The 13,891-nt window shown below is 40.9% G+C and overlaps 1 protein-coding gene across 1 annotated transcript; it reads right to left on the reverse strand.

Moving 5' to 3' along the window:
- Positions 1–316: 316 nt before the first annotated feature.
- On the reverse strand, positions 317–673 carry LOC100752748 (60S ribosomal protein L26-like). The gene is made up of 2 exons (XM_035445818.1): positions 571–673; positions 317–462 (listed from the first exon to the last, which is right to left on the reverse strand). The coding sequence occupies exons 1-2, from the start codon at positions 671–673 to the stop codon at positions 317–319; spliced, it is 249 nt and encodes an 82-aa protein (XP_035301709.1).
- Between the last annotated feature and the right edge of the window lie 13,218 nt (positions 674–13,891).

Genomic DNA, 13,891 nt, shown 5'->3' on the forward strand with positions numbered 1-13,891 from the left:
AATATTTTAACAAGGTCCTGATAGAAACAAGATGGAACTCCAACTGGATTTTTTGTGAATTATTTATTTTTATTATTGTGTGTGTGTGTGTGTGTACATAATGTGAAAGGGGCATATGTGTGCCATGGAACATGTGTTAAGGTCAGTGAACATCTTTGCAAAGTGGGTTGTCTCCTACTTTTATGTGGGTTCAAAAGATGGAGTATAGTATATGCCAGGCTTTCAAGGTAAGTGCCTTTACCTGCTGGGCTATCTCACCAGTCTGTGAGTTTGTTTTTTCCCCCCTTTTGAACAGTCTTTAATGAAAGCTGTGCCCCTATTCCAGCATCTTCTCAATTGTTTCTTCCTTGTGTTTGCCCTTCTCCTTTCCTACTTGTCGACACTTGGCTTTCCTTTTCAGGATCTTCTTGGGGTGTTTGTCCAGCTTTAGCCTGGTGATAACCACCTTGCTGGGGTGGATGCCTACATGGACAATTGTGCCATTAGCCTTTTCTTGCTGCACTTGCTCAATGTAGATGATGTGTTTCTTCCTGTATTTCTTCACCTGGACCACTTGGGCAATCTACTGACCTTTGTAGTGTCCTCGGACAACCTGAATTTCATCATCCTTTTGAATGGGCATAGATCGAACATTGTACTTCTTCTGTCTGTGAAGTTTTAATACAGAGACCATGCTAAAAGATGTGGGCAGTGGAGGGAAATTATAATGAAATACCTACCCTCTAAGACTGGTAACAATGACTTTACTATCCTGGAACCTGAAGAAGCAAAGGAAGAAAGAAATTATTAAAATGAAAAAAAAATGCCTAATTGAAAGAGCCACTTAACACTTGCAGTACCCTTCAGCCAGGCAATAAAGACAAAACAAGATGACCCCAAAAAGGCAAAACCTGGGGGAATAAAGTCTCTTTCTTTGCTAATCAATCCCTTGGCAATGTTCCTTGTTGGCTGAATCCAGCCAAAACCCAGAGGGCAAGTCCTCCCACTAATTGCTTAACAGTCTCCAATGGTTATCTTGCTGTGTGCTTGGGCTTTTCTGAAACTCAGAGACACATCGGATCACCCCTGTGCAGTGACCACACCTCACATACTATTCTTTCTCTTTTCTTACTATCGTATTCAAGATTCATTTCTGTTCCTGTGATAAAAGACCCTATCAGAAAGCAATTTAGGGAAATGTTTACTAACAATTCCATATTACAATTTATAGCAGAAAAGTCAAGGCTTCAGGAACTTAAAATGTCTGGTCACATCCACAGCAGGTGCAGAGATAAATTAATGTATGCAAGTTTAGTGTTTAGCTTTCTCTACTTTTATACAGATCATGGCCCAGCCCACGGAATTGTGTGAACTACATTCAGAGTGGGTCTTCCCACCTCATTAACATAATTAATAAAAATCCCTCACAGACATGCATAAGATAATTCCCCACTGAAATTCTATTTCAAGGTGATTTTAAGTTCTGTAAAGAGACAATTGTAAGTACTTATCACACGTAAAACCACGCGTCTTTTTGTTTGGGGAAATTTATGGTTTTTGTGGAGCTTGGTGTTTGGAGAGTCTTTTTTGGTTTTGGTTTTGTTTATGGAACTCACAGTGTAGAACAGGCTTGCCTTGAACTCATACAGCAGTCTGCCTGACTGCTGTAATTTAAAAAGTGTGCCACCAAGCCCAGCTATCACTTGACATTTTATATCTCATAATAAATGATAAATCCTTCTAATGTAACATTTTTTATTTCAAGCATTTCTGAATACAAAGCATTTCTAAGTAAATATTTGATTATTTGATGAATAAACAGTGACTTCAATGACTGTCCTCTTTCTTCTGCCAACATAAATGCCTCACCTCAAATTAACTAAGCTTTTTAAACAAGCATGTACATGCTACCAATGGACAATCCGTGAGGCAATTAGAAGAACTGTAACTGCTTAGTCACTGTGAGACAAATGTACTGCTTAAGATGACTAAGCAGGAGGAATCTGAGCTAACTAGAAGGAATGAGAATGAGACCTGGATTTTGGTCTCAGCTCCCTTGTGAACTCTGAGGCCTTGGCCAAATTCCTTAGCCTCAGTGTCATCATCCAGAAAATGGTGGTACTGACAACAGGCACTCATCTGAGACCCGCAGAATGTGTGATTCACAGTAACTAACTGCTGATTGTTGCAAAGTTATTTTCCATTCTCTGGATTAAAAGATTAGAAAAATACCTTGTGTTCCCTGGTGCTGTTTTCGTGTTATATAAGAATGTATTTTCACGTATTCGAAGTGGCCCTTCTTTTATGGCTGGTTAATGTGTCTAGGTTCTTACTGACAACTCCCCAGTACAAGGGGCAACTTCAAACCCAGCCAAAGCTCATCAACCACAGATAAAGGTCTTTATCTATGCTATTGCTGTCTCTCTGCAAGTCCCCGAGGAAGGGAGCAGAATGGAGATGTCTTGATTAGCTTATCATAACTTAGATATATCATACACTGACCTTTTCCCTATGTACAAATTTTCAAAGAAGAAATCAAAGAGTCAGAGAAGTGATTTTTCCTGGTTCACACAGCAAGTAGGAGAGAAGCCAGGGATCTGAACCCCTAAAGTCCAGGCTATCTCACTGGTTGCCTTGAGAAGCAATATCTTTGCTTCCAGCCACCTCTGTTTATCTGTCACTGAAGCCCCAACCTGAACACCTTGGCACTGCCTCTTCCAGGGAGCCTTCCCTGCTTACTCATTTCTCCTTGCTAACTCTACACTTGGAACAAATCTCTAAATTGTGCGTGGGTACCACATGCTGTGACTTCAATGCTCAAAGTACAGATGATACCAGGAAATGGCCATCACAACTGAATCCATTTTTAAATGAGAATCGGAATCTCATAGTAACAATAGGTTTGATCAAGACTTCAACATCAGAAATTAAATTGAAAATAAGTGTGCTTTGCCTTTTATTTAACAAAATACTGATTATAATTGGGACCGTAGGAGAGCAAGGAGTATCTGTGTGACAATTTATATGACAGAAGCTTAGAACCATCTTCAGTCTCACACTACTTTCAAGACTAGAATATAAGATAAATGAGTTTTTTAAAACTTTTATTACATTGATTTATTGTGTGTGTGTGCATGCCATGAAGTACATGAATCAATAGAATCAAATTAAAGACCCAGAAAAAAGTCCAAACACATATGCACATCTGATTTTTGATAAAGAAGCCAGAAATGCACCCTGGAAAAAGGATAGCATCTTCAACAAATGGTGCTGCTCATGCTGGACGTCAGCCTGTAGAAGAACACAAACAGATCTAAACACCCTGCACAAAACTCAACTCCAAATGGATCAAAGACCCACATGATACCAGATACACGGAACCTGAAAGAACAGGGAAGTGGGGAATAGCCTTGAACTCATTTATTTGTGGAATTGATCTAGATCAAAATCTAGCTATACCACTCTTGGGCATATACCTAAAGGATGCTCCACCCTAACAAGAACTAGAGATTATACAGCCCAGAGACATAGGGTAAAAAACAAACATTACTACCAGTCTAAAAAATGTATCAATAAAACGATTCCTAATGATAGTCTACTATCAAGCAGCCTGCAGTCATCACCAGAGAGGATTCTCCCAGCAGCAGATGGCAATAGATGCAGAGACCCACAGCCCAGACATTACATGGAGAGACAGACTAAAGTGGAAGTCTCCATCAAATCCCTCCCCTCAGAGCTCAGGGAATCTTGTCGAAGAGGAGGTGGAAAGATTGTTAGAGTCAGAGGTCATGGAGGACATCAGGAGAACAAAGCCCTCTAAATCAACTAAGCAAGTCACATATGAACTCACAGAGACTGAAGCAGCAAGCACAGGGCCTACTAAGTCTTCACCAGGTCCTCTGAATATGAGATTAGTATTTTTATGGGACTTCTGACTATGAGAACAAATGGGTCTGTGGTCCCTGCACCTGCTCTTGGTAGGACTCTTCTCCTCCTATTGGGTTGCCATGTGATAGCTTTTGCTTCATCTTATTATATTTTATTTTGTCATGTTTGGTTGTTATCTTGTAAAAGATTTCTCCTTTTCTTCATTTTTTATTAGAAAGAAAATTATTTTACATGTCAATCCCAGGTCCATCTCCCTCCCCTCCTTCCCTGCCCCCCCCCCCAACTAACACCCTACCTATCCCATACCCTTTCTGCTCCCCAGGGATAGTGAGGCCTTCCATTGGGGAGTCTTCAAAGTCTGTCATATTCTTTGGGATAGGGCCTAGGCCAAACCCCTTGTGTCTAGGCTCAAGGAGTATCCCTCCATGTGGGATGGGCTCCCAAAGTCCATTCCTATGCTAGGGCTAAGTACTGATCCACTACAAGAGGCCCCATAGATTTCCAAGTCTCCTCACTGACACCCACATTCAGGGGGTCTGGGTCAGTCCCATGCTGGTTTCCCAGCTATCAGTCTGGGGACCAAGAGAGCTCTCTTGTTCAGGACAGCTGTTTCTGTGGGTTTCACCAGCCTGGTCTGGACCCCTTTGCTCATCAGTCCTCCTTCTATGCAACTGGATTTCAGTTCAGTTCAAGGTTTAGCTGTGGGTGTCTGCTTCTACTTCCATCAGCTGCTGGATGAAGGCTATACTATGGCATATGAATTAGTCATCAATCTCATTATCAGGAGAGGGCTTTTAAGGTAGCCTCTCCTCTGTTGCTTAGATTGTTAGTTGGTGTCATCTTTGTAGCTCTCCAGACATTTCCCTAGTGCCTGATTTCTCTTTAAACCTATAATGACTCCCTCTATTATATTATCTCTTACCTTGCTCTCTTCTGTTCTTCCCCCAACTCAACCTCCCTGCCCCATCATGTCTTCCTCACTCCTCTTCTTCTCTCCTTCTCATTCTCCTGGTTCCCTCTCCCCTTCCCCCATGCTCCCAATTTGCTCAGGAGATCTTGTCCCTTTCCCCTTCTCCAGGGGACCATGTGTGTCTCTCTTTAGGTCCTCCTTGTTTACCAGCCTCTCCAGCAGCATGGACTGCAGGCTGGCAATCCTTTACTCTATGTCTAAAATGCACATATGAGTTAGTACATACCATGCCTGTCTTTTTGTGACTGGGTTACCTCACTCAAAATGACTTCTAGTTCCATTCATTTGCCTGTGAATTTCAAGATTCCATTGCTTTTTGTTCTGCTGAGTAGTACTCCATTGTGTAAATTCTCTATCCATTCTTCAGTTGAGAGGCATCCAGGTTGTTTCCAGGTTCTGGCTATTACAAATAATGCTGTGATGAACATTGTTGAACAGATGTCCTTGTGGTGGCTATACATGCCTCTCCATGTCCATATGTGCCTATACGCCACACTGCATACATAGCCTAAAAAGACTGCTCTTTTCTAAGAAGAGACTGAAAAGGAGTGGATCTGGAGGGAGGGTAGGTGGGAAGAAGTTGGGAGGAATAGAGGGAGGGGAAACTATAATCAGGATATATTGTATGAAAAAAGAAACTATTTTAAATAAAGGAAAAATGGAAATTTTATTCTTTAATGGTTTAATTTTGCTAGATTCAAATTTACCAATGGCTTAGCATTTCTCCAATGTCACCCTCATCAATTTTATGAAAGCCTTCCTGTTTTGCAAGCTATGCAGTGGCACTTTGTCACTGGTTTCCATCACATGGTCTGCATCACCATGCATTCAGACACAGATGATTGATGCGATGATATTAAGTGCCAAAATCTGTGGCCACATTAGTATCTTACACAAAATAAATGACATAGAACTTGCCTATAATCTGTACATACTCTCCCATATACTTTAAATCACCTCTACATTGTTTCTAATGCTTAATAAATGTGAATGCTATGGGGAAAAAAACTCTTTATCATGAGAGTTGCTCTAATTCACAGACTAGGTCCAGTGTTCCATTATTTTTTCTCATTGTACTCTGTGACTTTGCATCAAACCCCTTCTTGTACTAATTTATAGCCATCATTTACTTAACCTTTATCACAACTAATAGGCTATAAAGTGCCACTAAGACAAAGACTGTGTCTGTCTTCTTCCTGATACATTATCAGAATCTGGTTCTGTGTACAAAGATGAGATTCAATAAATAATTACAGAAAATGTGCATCTGAAGGTGAGTGACAGGTTGGCTGGTAAGTGGGGGAGTGCGTGAGAGGTTTCCAGGTGGATGGATGGACAAATGGAACTAGATTTTTGTCACTCTTCCAAACTTCGCTAATTTCTCTCTCTTTCTCTCTCTCTCTCTCTCTCTCTCTCTCTCTCTCTCTCTCTCTCTCTCTCTCTCTCTCTCTCTCTCTAGGCAAGGTCTGGGTATGTAGTACTAGCTAGCCTGAAACTCACTGTATAGACAGGGCTGGCCTTGAACTCAGAACACCACCACGCCCAGCTGCACTAAGTTTTTACCTCTCCCTTAAACTCTTCACCAAGTTCATCAAAACAGAATTTTGTGGAAGAAAAACATTATCATTTTCTGGTGACTGGAAACTACACTAGAGGGGCAGATTTCCCCTTGGTGGCAGTCATTAATGAACCGGATGTCCCAGTGCTTGCTGCTGTTTCAGCTGAGTGACGGCTTGCTATTTACGCCTTCAAAGTCAGCCTCTGAAATGAAGATAGTTCTCCGGTGTTTACTTTGAGGCTCAGACCTGCTGTTTTCTTCTGCATGGATTTCACACCACCACTGACACATAATGCCTTCTGTCCAAGTTACAAAATAGCTTGCATCAGTCTCCATGGGGTGGATTGTCATAAAGCAAGGCCACCTCTTGTTTCATTATTTTTTCATGAATGTATTTGCCCTTCAACCTTTATGTCTTGTAATGATAGCATTTACACAGCTCAACTCGATGAAAAATAGTTTTGATTTAACTACAAATATTTTCTCATAGTCAGAATTAGCCTCATTATTACCTTCACACATCTTTTTCTGAGAGTGGATTTTCAAACATGAAATTGATTCACATATATGAGATGCTTTTTTATTATTCACTAAGAACCTGAGACATCTCCCTAGTCATATCTCTTTAGATAATTGACTTTAACATATACAAATTAGACAGAGGGGGAAAGCTCAAATAGGCTGAGGTTGTAGCTCTGTGACAGAATTCTTGCGTAGATTCTGTCTTAAGCAAGATGCAAGACCCAAGGCTCCAAGACTGAAACAAAAAAAAGAACCTTAAATAAAAATAATCAGCATGAGGACCAGGGAAATGGCTCAGTTAGTAAAGTGCCTACCTTGCAAGCATGAGGAACAGAGTTGGGTCCCCAGAACCCACATTTAGAAATCCAATAGTAGTGAATGTTTGTAACATGCACACTGGGGAGGTGGAGACTGGTGGAGCCATGGGTCTGGCTAGTAGGCCACCCAGCCTGCTTAGTAAGCTTCAGGCCAGTAAGGGAATCTGTCTTAAAGAGAAGTAGAGGATAGCTCATGAACAACACCACTGAAGGTTGTCCCCTGACCCCCATAAACATGTCCACATCCATACATATGCATCTGAGCACACACATGCACCCATATACTGAAATAATAGTAAAAATTGGAATGAGAGGTTGATTCGGTATACATGCCCATCACCGATGTGCAAAGCAGGAAGTGAAGCATGAGGCTTGAAATTCTTCTGGCAGATTTTTCAGTTTCAACCACTTACCACAGTGACAAGTGAAGTGTGGCCTGCAGGCCATATGCTGTCAAGTTAAGCTTGGGATGAGCTTAGGATCCAATTTCTGGAATCCTTTAATCCTAATAACTGAGAGATACAGTCTTCTTAGAGAAACTCAACTCCACTCCAGCTGACCTTGGCTGATCAAGTATTTCTCCACAGACCATGGAGTCAGAAAAGGGTCAATCAGGCATGGGTGTAGTATATATAGTCATGGCAAGAGGTTATTATCCAGTCTGAGCCTGAGCCTGATAGCGGACATTTATAAAGGATTAGAAAAGCAGCTATGAATGCTTCTGCTTCCTCACTGAGGATGAAGACTCCCAGGATAATCCAGAAACCCATTACATTATTAAAATCACTTTGTCTCCTGTCAGTGATCAGAATCCACACAGAGTTCGGCATAAAAACAGTTCAAATGCAACCATACACTATCAAGGAGTGGAGCCAAACCAAACTTCATAAGATCACACTCAAGGAAATTAAAATTAAACCATTATAAAACAAAAATCTCATGCTCAATATCACACTACTATCACAAAGCTCGGCATTGTACTTATTACACACCTCTGCACAATTTCTGAAAATGTATCTGCTCTAAAGGAAACTCTTCAAGTGAAGGGAAAATTCATTTTCTTAAAAATGCTAAGCTTCAAATATTACATTTTTTACTTTAACAAAAATGCATATAATAACAAGGTAGAGGCAGAAAGACTAGGAGTTCGAGGCATTGTTAACACCAAAAGGACTATGATCTATGTATTCTGAAGGGTAGAATATCATTCCACCCATGAGACAAGAACTGAATAGTATATAAGAACAATACAAAAGCAATAACAAAAATGAAATAGACAAATCAAAAACCATGTTCTGCTTCCTAGAAGGGTATCCTCATTCTTAGTTTTTATTTTCTTCTGCATACACATATGTGTTCTAACATCTCAACCTTCCAAACTGGGCTCACTAGATGTGCTCAAGGTAAGTCTCCATAGTGATAGTAATCACAGTGCGTCTATTAACTCTGCAGAAGACACACAAAAATATATACACATTTACACCTGAAGTCATTTAACTTGTAACAAAGATGTCTCCTTCAGTTACCTCAAAGAATGTTACCTGGTATGTGCCAAATAGTACAAAAGGTAGAATAACCCAGTGGCAACAACAAAAAATACTAATAGGCAAAAGCAGAAGGGAGGTGCAACCAAGAGGGAAGATAGAGAGAAGCAGGGACTCCAGCTAAGACAGCAGAGATGTCTTTGTCACACAGAAGAAATAAACCACTCTTGATAATACTTGAGAAACCCATCGGCAAAAACTATGGCTGAAGTCAGGTGGACTAGTGCATACCTGTGATTCTAGCACTTGGGAGGTAGAGGCAGGAAGACCAGCAGTGCAAGGCCAACCTAGGCTACATAGCAAGGATGAGGCTGGTCTGGATTACATGAAATGCTGTGTCAAAAGCAAACAAATGAAAACAATGCATCCTTAACATGAAAACAACTATGATCTATGTGTTCTGAGGGGTACTGTATCATTGCATCCATGAAACAAGAACTGAATATTATATAAGAACAATACAAAAGGAGCCTACAGAATATAAAATTGAGACTGAAAGAAAAGTTCAGGAATTCTACAGAAAGTGAGACCAAAGATAAAATGATGAATTACAAGAAAACTAAGAATGGGGATATGCTTCTAGGAGGCAGAACATGGTTTTTGATTTGTCAGCTTCATTTTGTTATTGTTTTTGTCTATAATGAGGATCAAATCTAGAGTCTCACTCATGCTGACCAAGCATTCTACCTTGTATTAGGTTTCCGTGGAAACTGGGTGTCTGAATAAGAGGACTTCCAGAAAGACAAATGAACAATCAGGATAAAATATCAAAGAAAAAATATATCTTCCCAAGAAAACTGAAGGCTGAGATTGCAAAAGCTCACTGAAAACATCAAATAATGAGTGAGAAAAGTCTCAAGCAAGGCTCCCTGGAGTTCTGTTTCAGACTTGTGAAGCTTACATGTCCTTTTTCAAGCAATAGTGAGCTGTCATGTAAAGAGATAGAAGAGTCCAGCTCAGAAAAGTTGGGTTGGAGGTGTGAGTGGGGAGATATTTGCCTATGAAAAGTATTTGAAGCCAAAACACAAATGAAACAACTTACAAAGTGTTGCACAAGAGCAATGACTGATAGCAGAAATCCCACACTTGGACAACGGAGACAAAAGGATTGCTTCAACTACACAGTGAGTGCTGGGCCAGCATTTGGCTTTGTTTCCATGTACTTCTTCCCACAATCCCAGCAGAAAGACTGGTGTGTGTGTGTGTGTGTGTGTGTGTTTGTACATATGTACATATATAATATTAAGTAAGGTTATGCAATTTCAGAAGAAAAATGCACATTCTCTTACATTTAGGTCCTATTCTATAACACACAATATACCCACGTACATACAGGACAACACATAGAACGGAGAACAAGAAAGGGTAAATGTTAGGTGATGAGGAAAGAATGAATTCAGGCAATGAATACTTGAATCACACAAGAGGATGGAAAGCTAATTATTTTAATATTAGCACACTGTCTATGCTGAAGGAAAGCTGCAAATGGCCCCACTTGGGACACATGAACATTAGCAAACAGCTCCCCCTGCTGACCTGGTTTTTAGTGACGCTCTTGAAAAGTCCTGAGACAGGATTAATGGACAAGCCAGAAGAACACTGGATGACTCCTCAAGAGAAAAATAACTGTTCTGTCCACAGACAATGTTTATACCTAGTACATGACTGCCATGGAAGGCTGCATTACTATCTCCTTAGTATCTGAGGGGAAAATCCACTCTGCCTGCTGAAGACCATTTGCCATGTGACAGCTCTATCAAATCATGCTGGATTGGCAAAATGGTTGTTCCAAAATGAAATCGCCTTAAGGAATTAACTTCAGAATGGCTACTTTGGCATCTTTTACTACATAAGGAAAGACATGGATTCTTTGGGGATGGATATTCTGCACGTAATTAAGGGTACTCTGCACCCACCTACTAGTAATTTGTTGGAGAAAACTATTCTCTGCTAAAAATGTGTAAGTCATCATTCCTATAAACTCTAGTTTTAAAAAAAAAAAAAGGATTCCATGAGTGAGTGGTAGAGTCATCATCTTGTTTACTCTCACTCTGATAATTTATTATCCAACTTCAGATAGCCAGTAGGTAGCTGGATATTCAAATGTGGGACCGTTGAGAGAACGTGAATGTTCATAAAGAAAGCAAGGGAGAGTTTACTTCATGCGTGACTACAATAAATCATAACAGCGATGTGTCTTAAAATGTGGCTCTGTGTGTTAGCTTATGACACAAGTCTTTAAAATGGTTCTAGGAAGGACCAAAAGAGCCCCAAGTTAGTAAACAGGCACCTGATGGAAGGACAGCTTCAGAGGCTTTACAAGTCTAACTAGGGAACTGGAGATGGCTTGGAGGTTAAGAGTGCTTGCTGCTCTTAAAGAGAACTGGAGTTCAGTTCCCAATATCCACACAGTGGCTCATAACTGTCTGAGACTCCAATTTCAGAAATCCAACGCCTTCTTCTGGCCTTTGCTGGCTCCTGCATGCATGTGGTTACACATAAACTCACACAGGCACACGAACAAACACATACAGAAATAAAGAAAGACATCATCCCTGAAAGTTACTTTTTCTTTGGGAGTTTTGGGAAAGAGTTTGTTCCCTATGGAGAAATGGGCAGTTAAAGGAGGATCTGCACACTTTGACAGTCAGTTCCCCAACACACACACAAGCATTTGGAGAACAATGGAACCCAATTTCTCTCCTATATGCTTTCCTGAAATAGCTTAAGCCTAGAAGAGTCTCGGAGCTCAGGATCTCAATTTGCTCAGCTACTGAGAATTAAAGGAAGAGGAGGAGAGTGAAAATGTGGAGGAGGAAGAGGATGAGAAAGGGAGAAGAGACAACCACTTCTGTGAAGTGTTTTCGTTTTTACATTAGCAGTCAAGTATTTTGCGGGGAACCCTTTTAAATATTCTAGTTTCCACCTATAGAAATTCTGAGTAAATAAGCTAACCTGCTTGTTCATTTTATGTAAACCAGTTCAGTACACAGACACATACTGGAGATGAATGCATGCAATAATCTCTCCTAGTGCTTATGTTCAAGCAGAAAGATAAAAATTAAACGAACCATAGGCTTTGAAGGGACAGTACAGTAGGGACTGACCCAGTGACCTCATTTAGTGAAGGGGTGTGTGGAGGAATGCATTTGGGGAAGTGAGCCTTTAAAGGAAGACAAAGGAGACATAGTTGTTCTTTGGATACCAAGTGGAGGAGTAAGAGGTTACAAACCAAGGACAGTAAGAAGTCCCTGACAAAAGATGGTGTTATCACATTGCTAAGGGGACAAGATGGTGGACATCAGAAGACCCAAGGTTAAAGTCAAATAAATCAAGACTTTAGAGGACATGGTTAGTGCTTCAGATTTGACCTAAATCTAAAAATAATGTGACTTAATGTTTTTAAAATTTTACATACCACATGGACTTTTTAACATCATGCTAAATTATGATTTACATATGGTGCAACTCACCCACTTAAGCATACAGTTTGACAATTTTTATTAATTTATGTGGTTGTCAATCATCAGTGCTGTCACCTCAAAATGTGCCCTGGTATCCTGGGCACCTTTGTTTTCTTACCTCTTACCCAAAGCAACCACTGATTTGATTTCTAACTTCAAAGATAGGGCCTGGAAGTGGTTTGTCTGGTCCCGGGGCAGGAGTGTTGACGTGTTGGAATGTTTCCGAGGTTGGGCTAATAGGAGGTAATGGGTCATGAGGACTCTACCTCTGTGAATCTGTTAATGCTGTGTCTCAGCAGTGGATCAGGTCTGTTAGGAGTGGGTTATATGTCACAGGATGTTGTTATAAAGAAATAAACTTGGTCCTCCCTGGTCCACTGCTATCTAACACACCATCTACCCTCTCACTGGCACACATTTCCACTGTTATGCTGCCATCTATCAGGAGGTCTTCACTGAAAGAAACAGATAATGGTGCCATGCTCTTGAATCTCCAGAACTATGAGCCTAGAAAGGTCTCTTTCTGTGTAAAGTAGGTATTTTCAGGTGTCCTGTTATAGTAACTGAAAACAGACTAAGGTACCATAGTTTGCCTTGTCTAGAATTTCATCTAAACAGAGTCCTACATTATGCAGACCTTTGTATCTGGTTGGTTAGTTTTGAGTACCATCAGTGTTGCCGATGCCCTGATAATTTCCCAAGCTTTACCATTGAAAGGCATCTCATGGTACACATCAGGAAAGCTGATTCCATTCACCAGCTGATGAGCTCTTGGGTTGTCTACAGACACTGGCTATTGTGAGTAAGGCTGCCATATTTAGATATTTATGTGGACATATTCTTCTCTGGGGTGAATTCCTAACCCCTATTTAAGGTCCTGTGTAACCTTTACAGCAACCTCCAGGATCTGGATTACAGGCGTGTCCAGATTTGTTTATGGTCATTTTCACCACCATAACCCTGGGTTTTAAGTGAGCCCACTTTTCTCATGGCTTCCAGGTGCTAGAGAAACCTGCAGAAACAGTTGACCTGACCTACTGAGAGCATGAAGACCCTAGTCATAAAGCTGGAGAAACAGCATTGGACCGAACCAGGTCCTCTGAATATGGGTGCCAGCTAGGAGGCCAAGGTAGTGTATGGGACCTTTAACAGTGGAGCCAGTGTTTATCCGTAGAGCAAAATTGGACTTTGGGAGCCCATTCCCTATGTAAGGATACTATTTCAGCCCAGATACAACAAGGAGGGCCTAGACGCTCCCCCAGATGATATGACGGACTTTGAAGGTCCCCTGTGGAGGTCCTCACTATCCCTAGGGAGGAGTTGGGAGATGGATGGCGGGGTTGGTGGGGAACATGGGAGGATGGGAGGGCGAGGGAATGGGGGGATGGATATGTAAATATAAGTAGTAATTAAAGAATTTAAATAAGAAAGAGACCCTTTTAAAAATACTTATTTTTTATTATTTTTAATTGCATGTATGGGGGTGGGGTATTTACAGATGATTGCAGGTGCAAGTAGAGGCCAGAAGCCTCAGATCCCCTGGAACTGGAGTTACAAGCAGTTATGAGCTATCCAACACAGGTGCTGGGAATCAAACTTAGGTCTTCTGAAGGAGCAGTGCCTGCTCTTAACCACTAAGTCATTTGTCC

This window comes from Cricetulus griseus, chromosome 5 (assembly GCF_003668045.3).
Source record: "Cricetulus griseus strain 17A/GY chromosome 5, alternate assembly CriGri-PICRH-1.0, whole genome shotgun sequence".
Lineage (NCBI taxonomy): Eukaryota > Metazoa > Chordata > Mammalia > Rodentia > Cricetidae > Cricetulus > Cricetulus griseus.

Bases quoted from the DNA above. Each gene is read 5' to 3' on its own strand.
- LOC100752748 (XM_035445818.1), bottom strand. From the start codon at position 673: ATGGTCTCTGTATTAAAACTTCACAGACAGAAGAAGTACAATGTTCGA. The intron at 463-570 runs GTCAGTAGATTG...TTGTCCATGTAG, and splicing joins TGTCCGAGGACACTACAAAG to GCATCCACCCCAGCAAGGTG.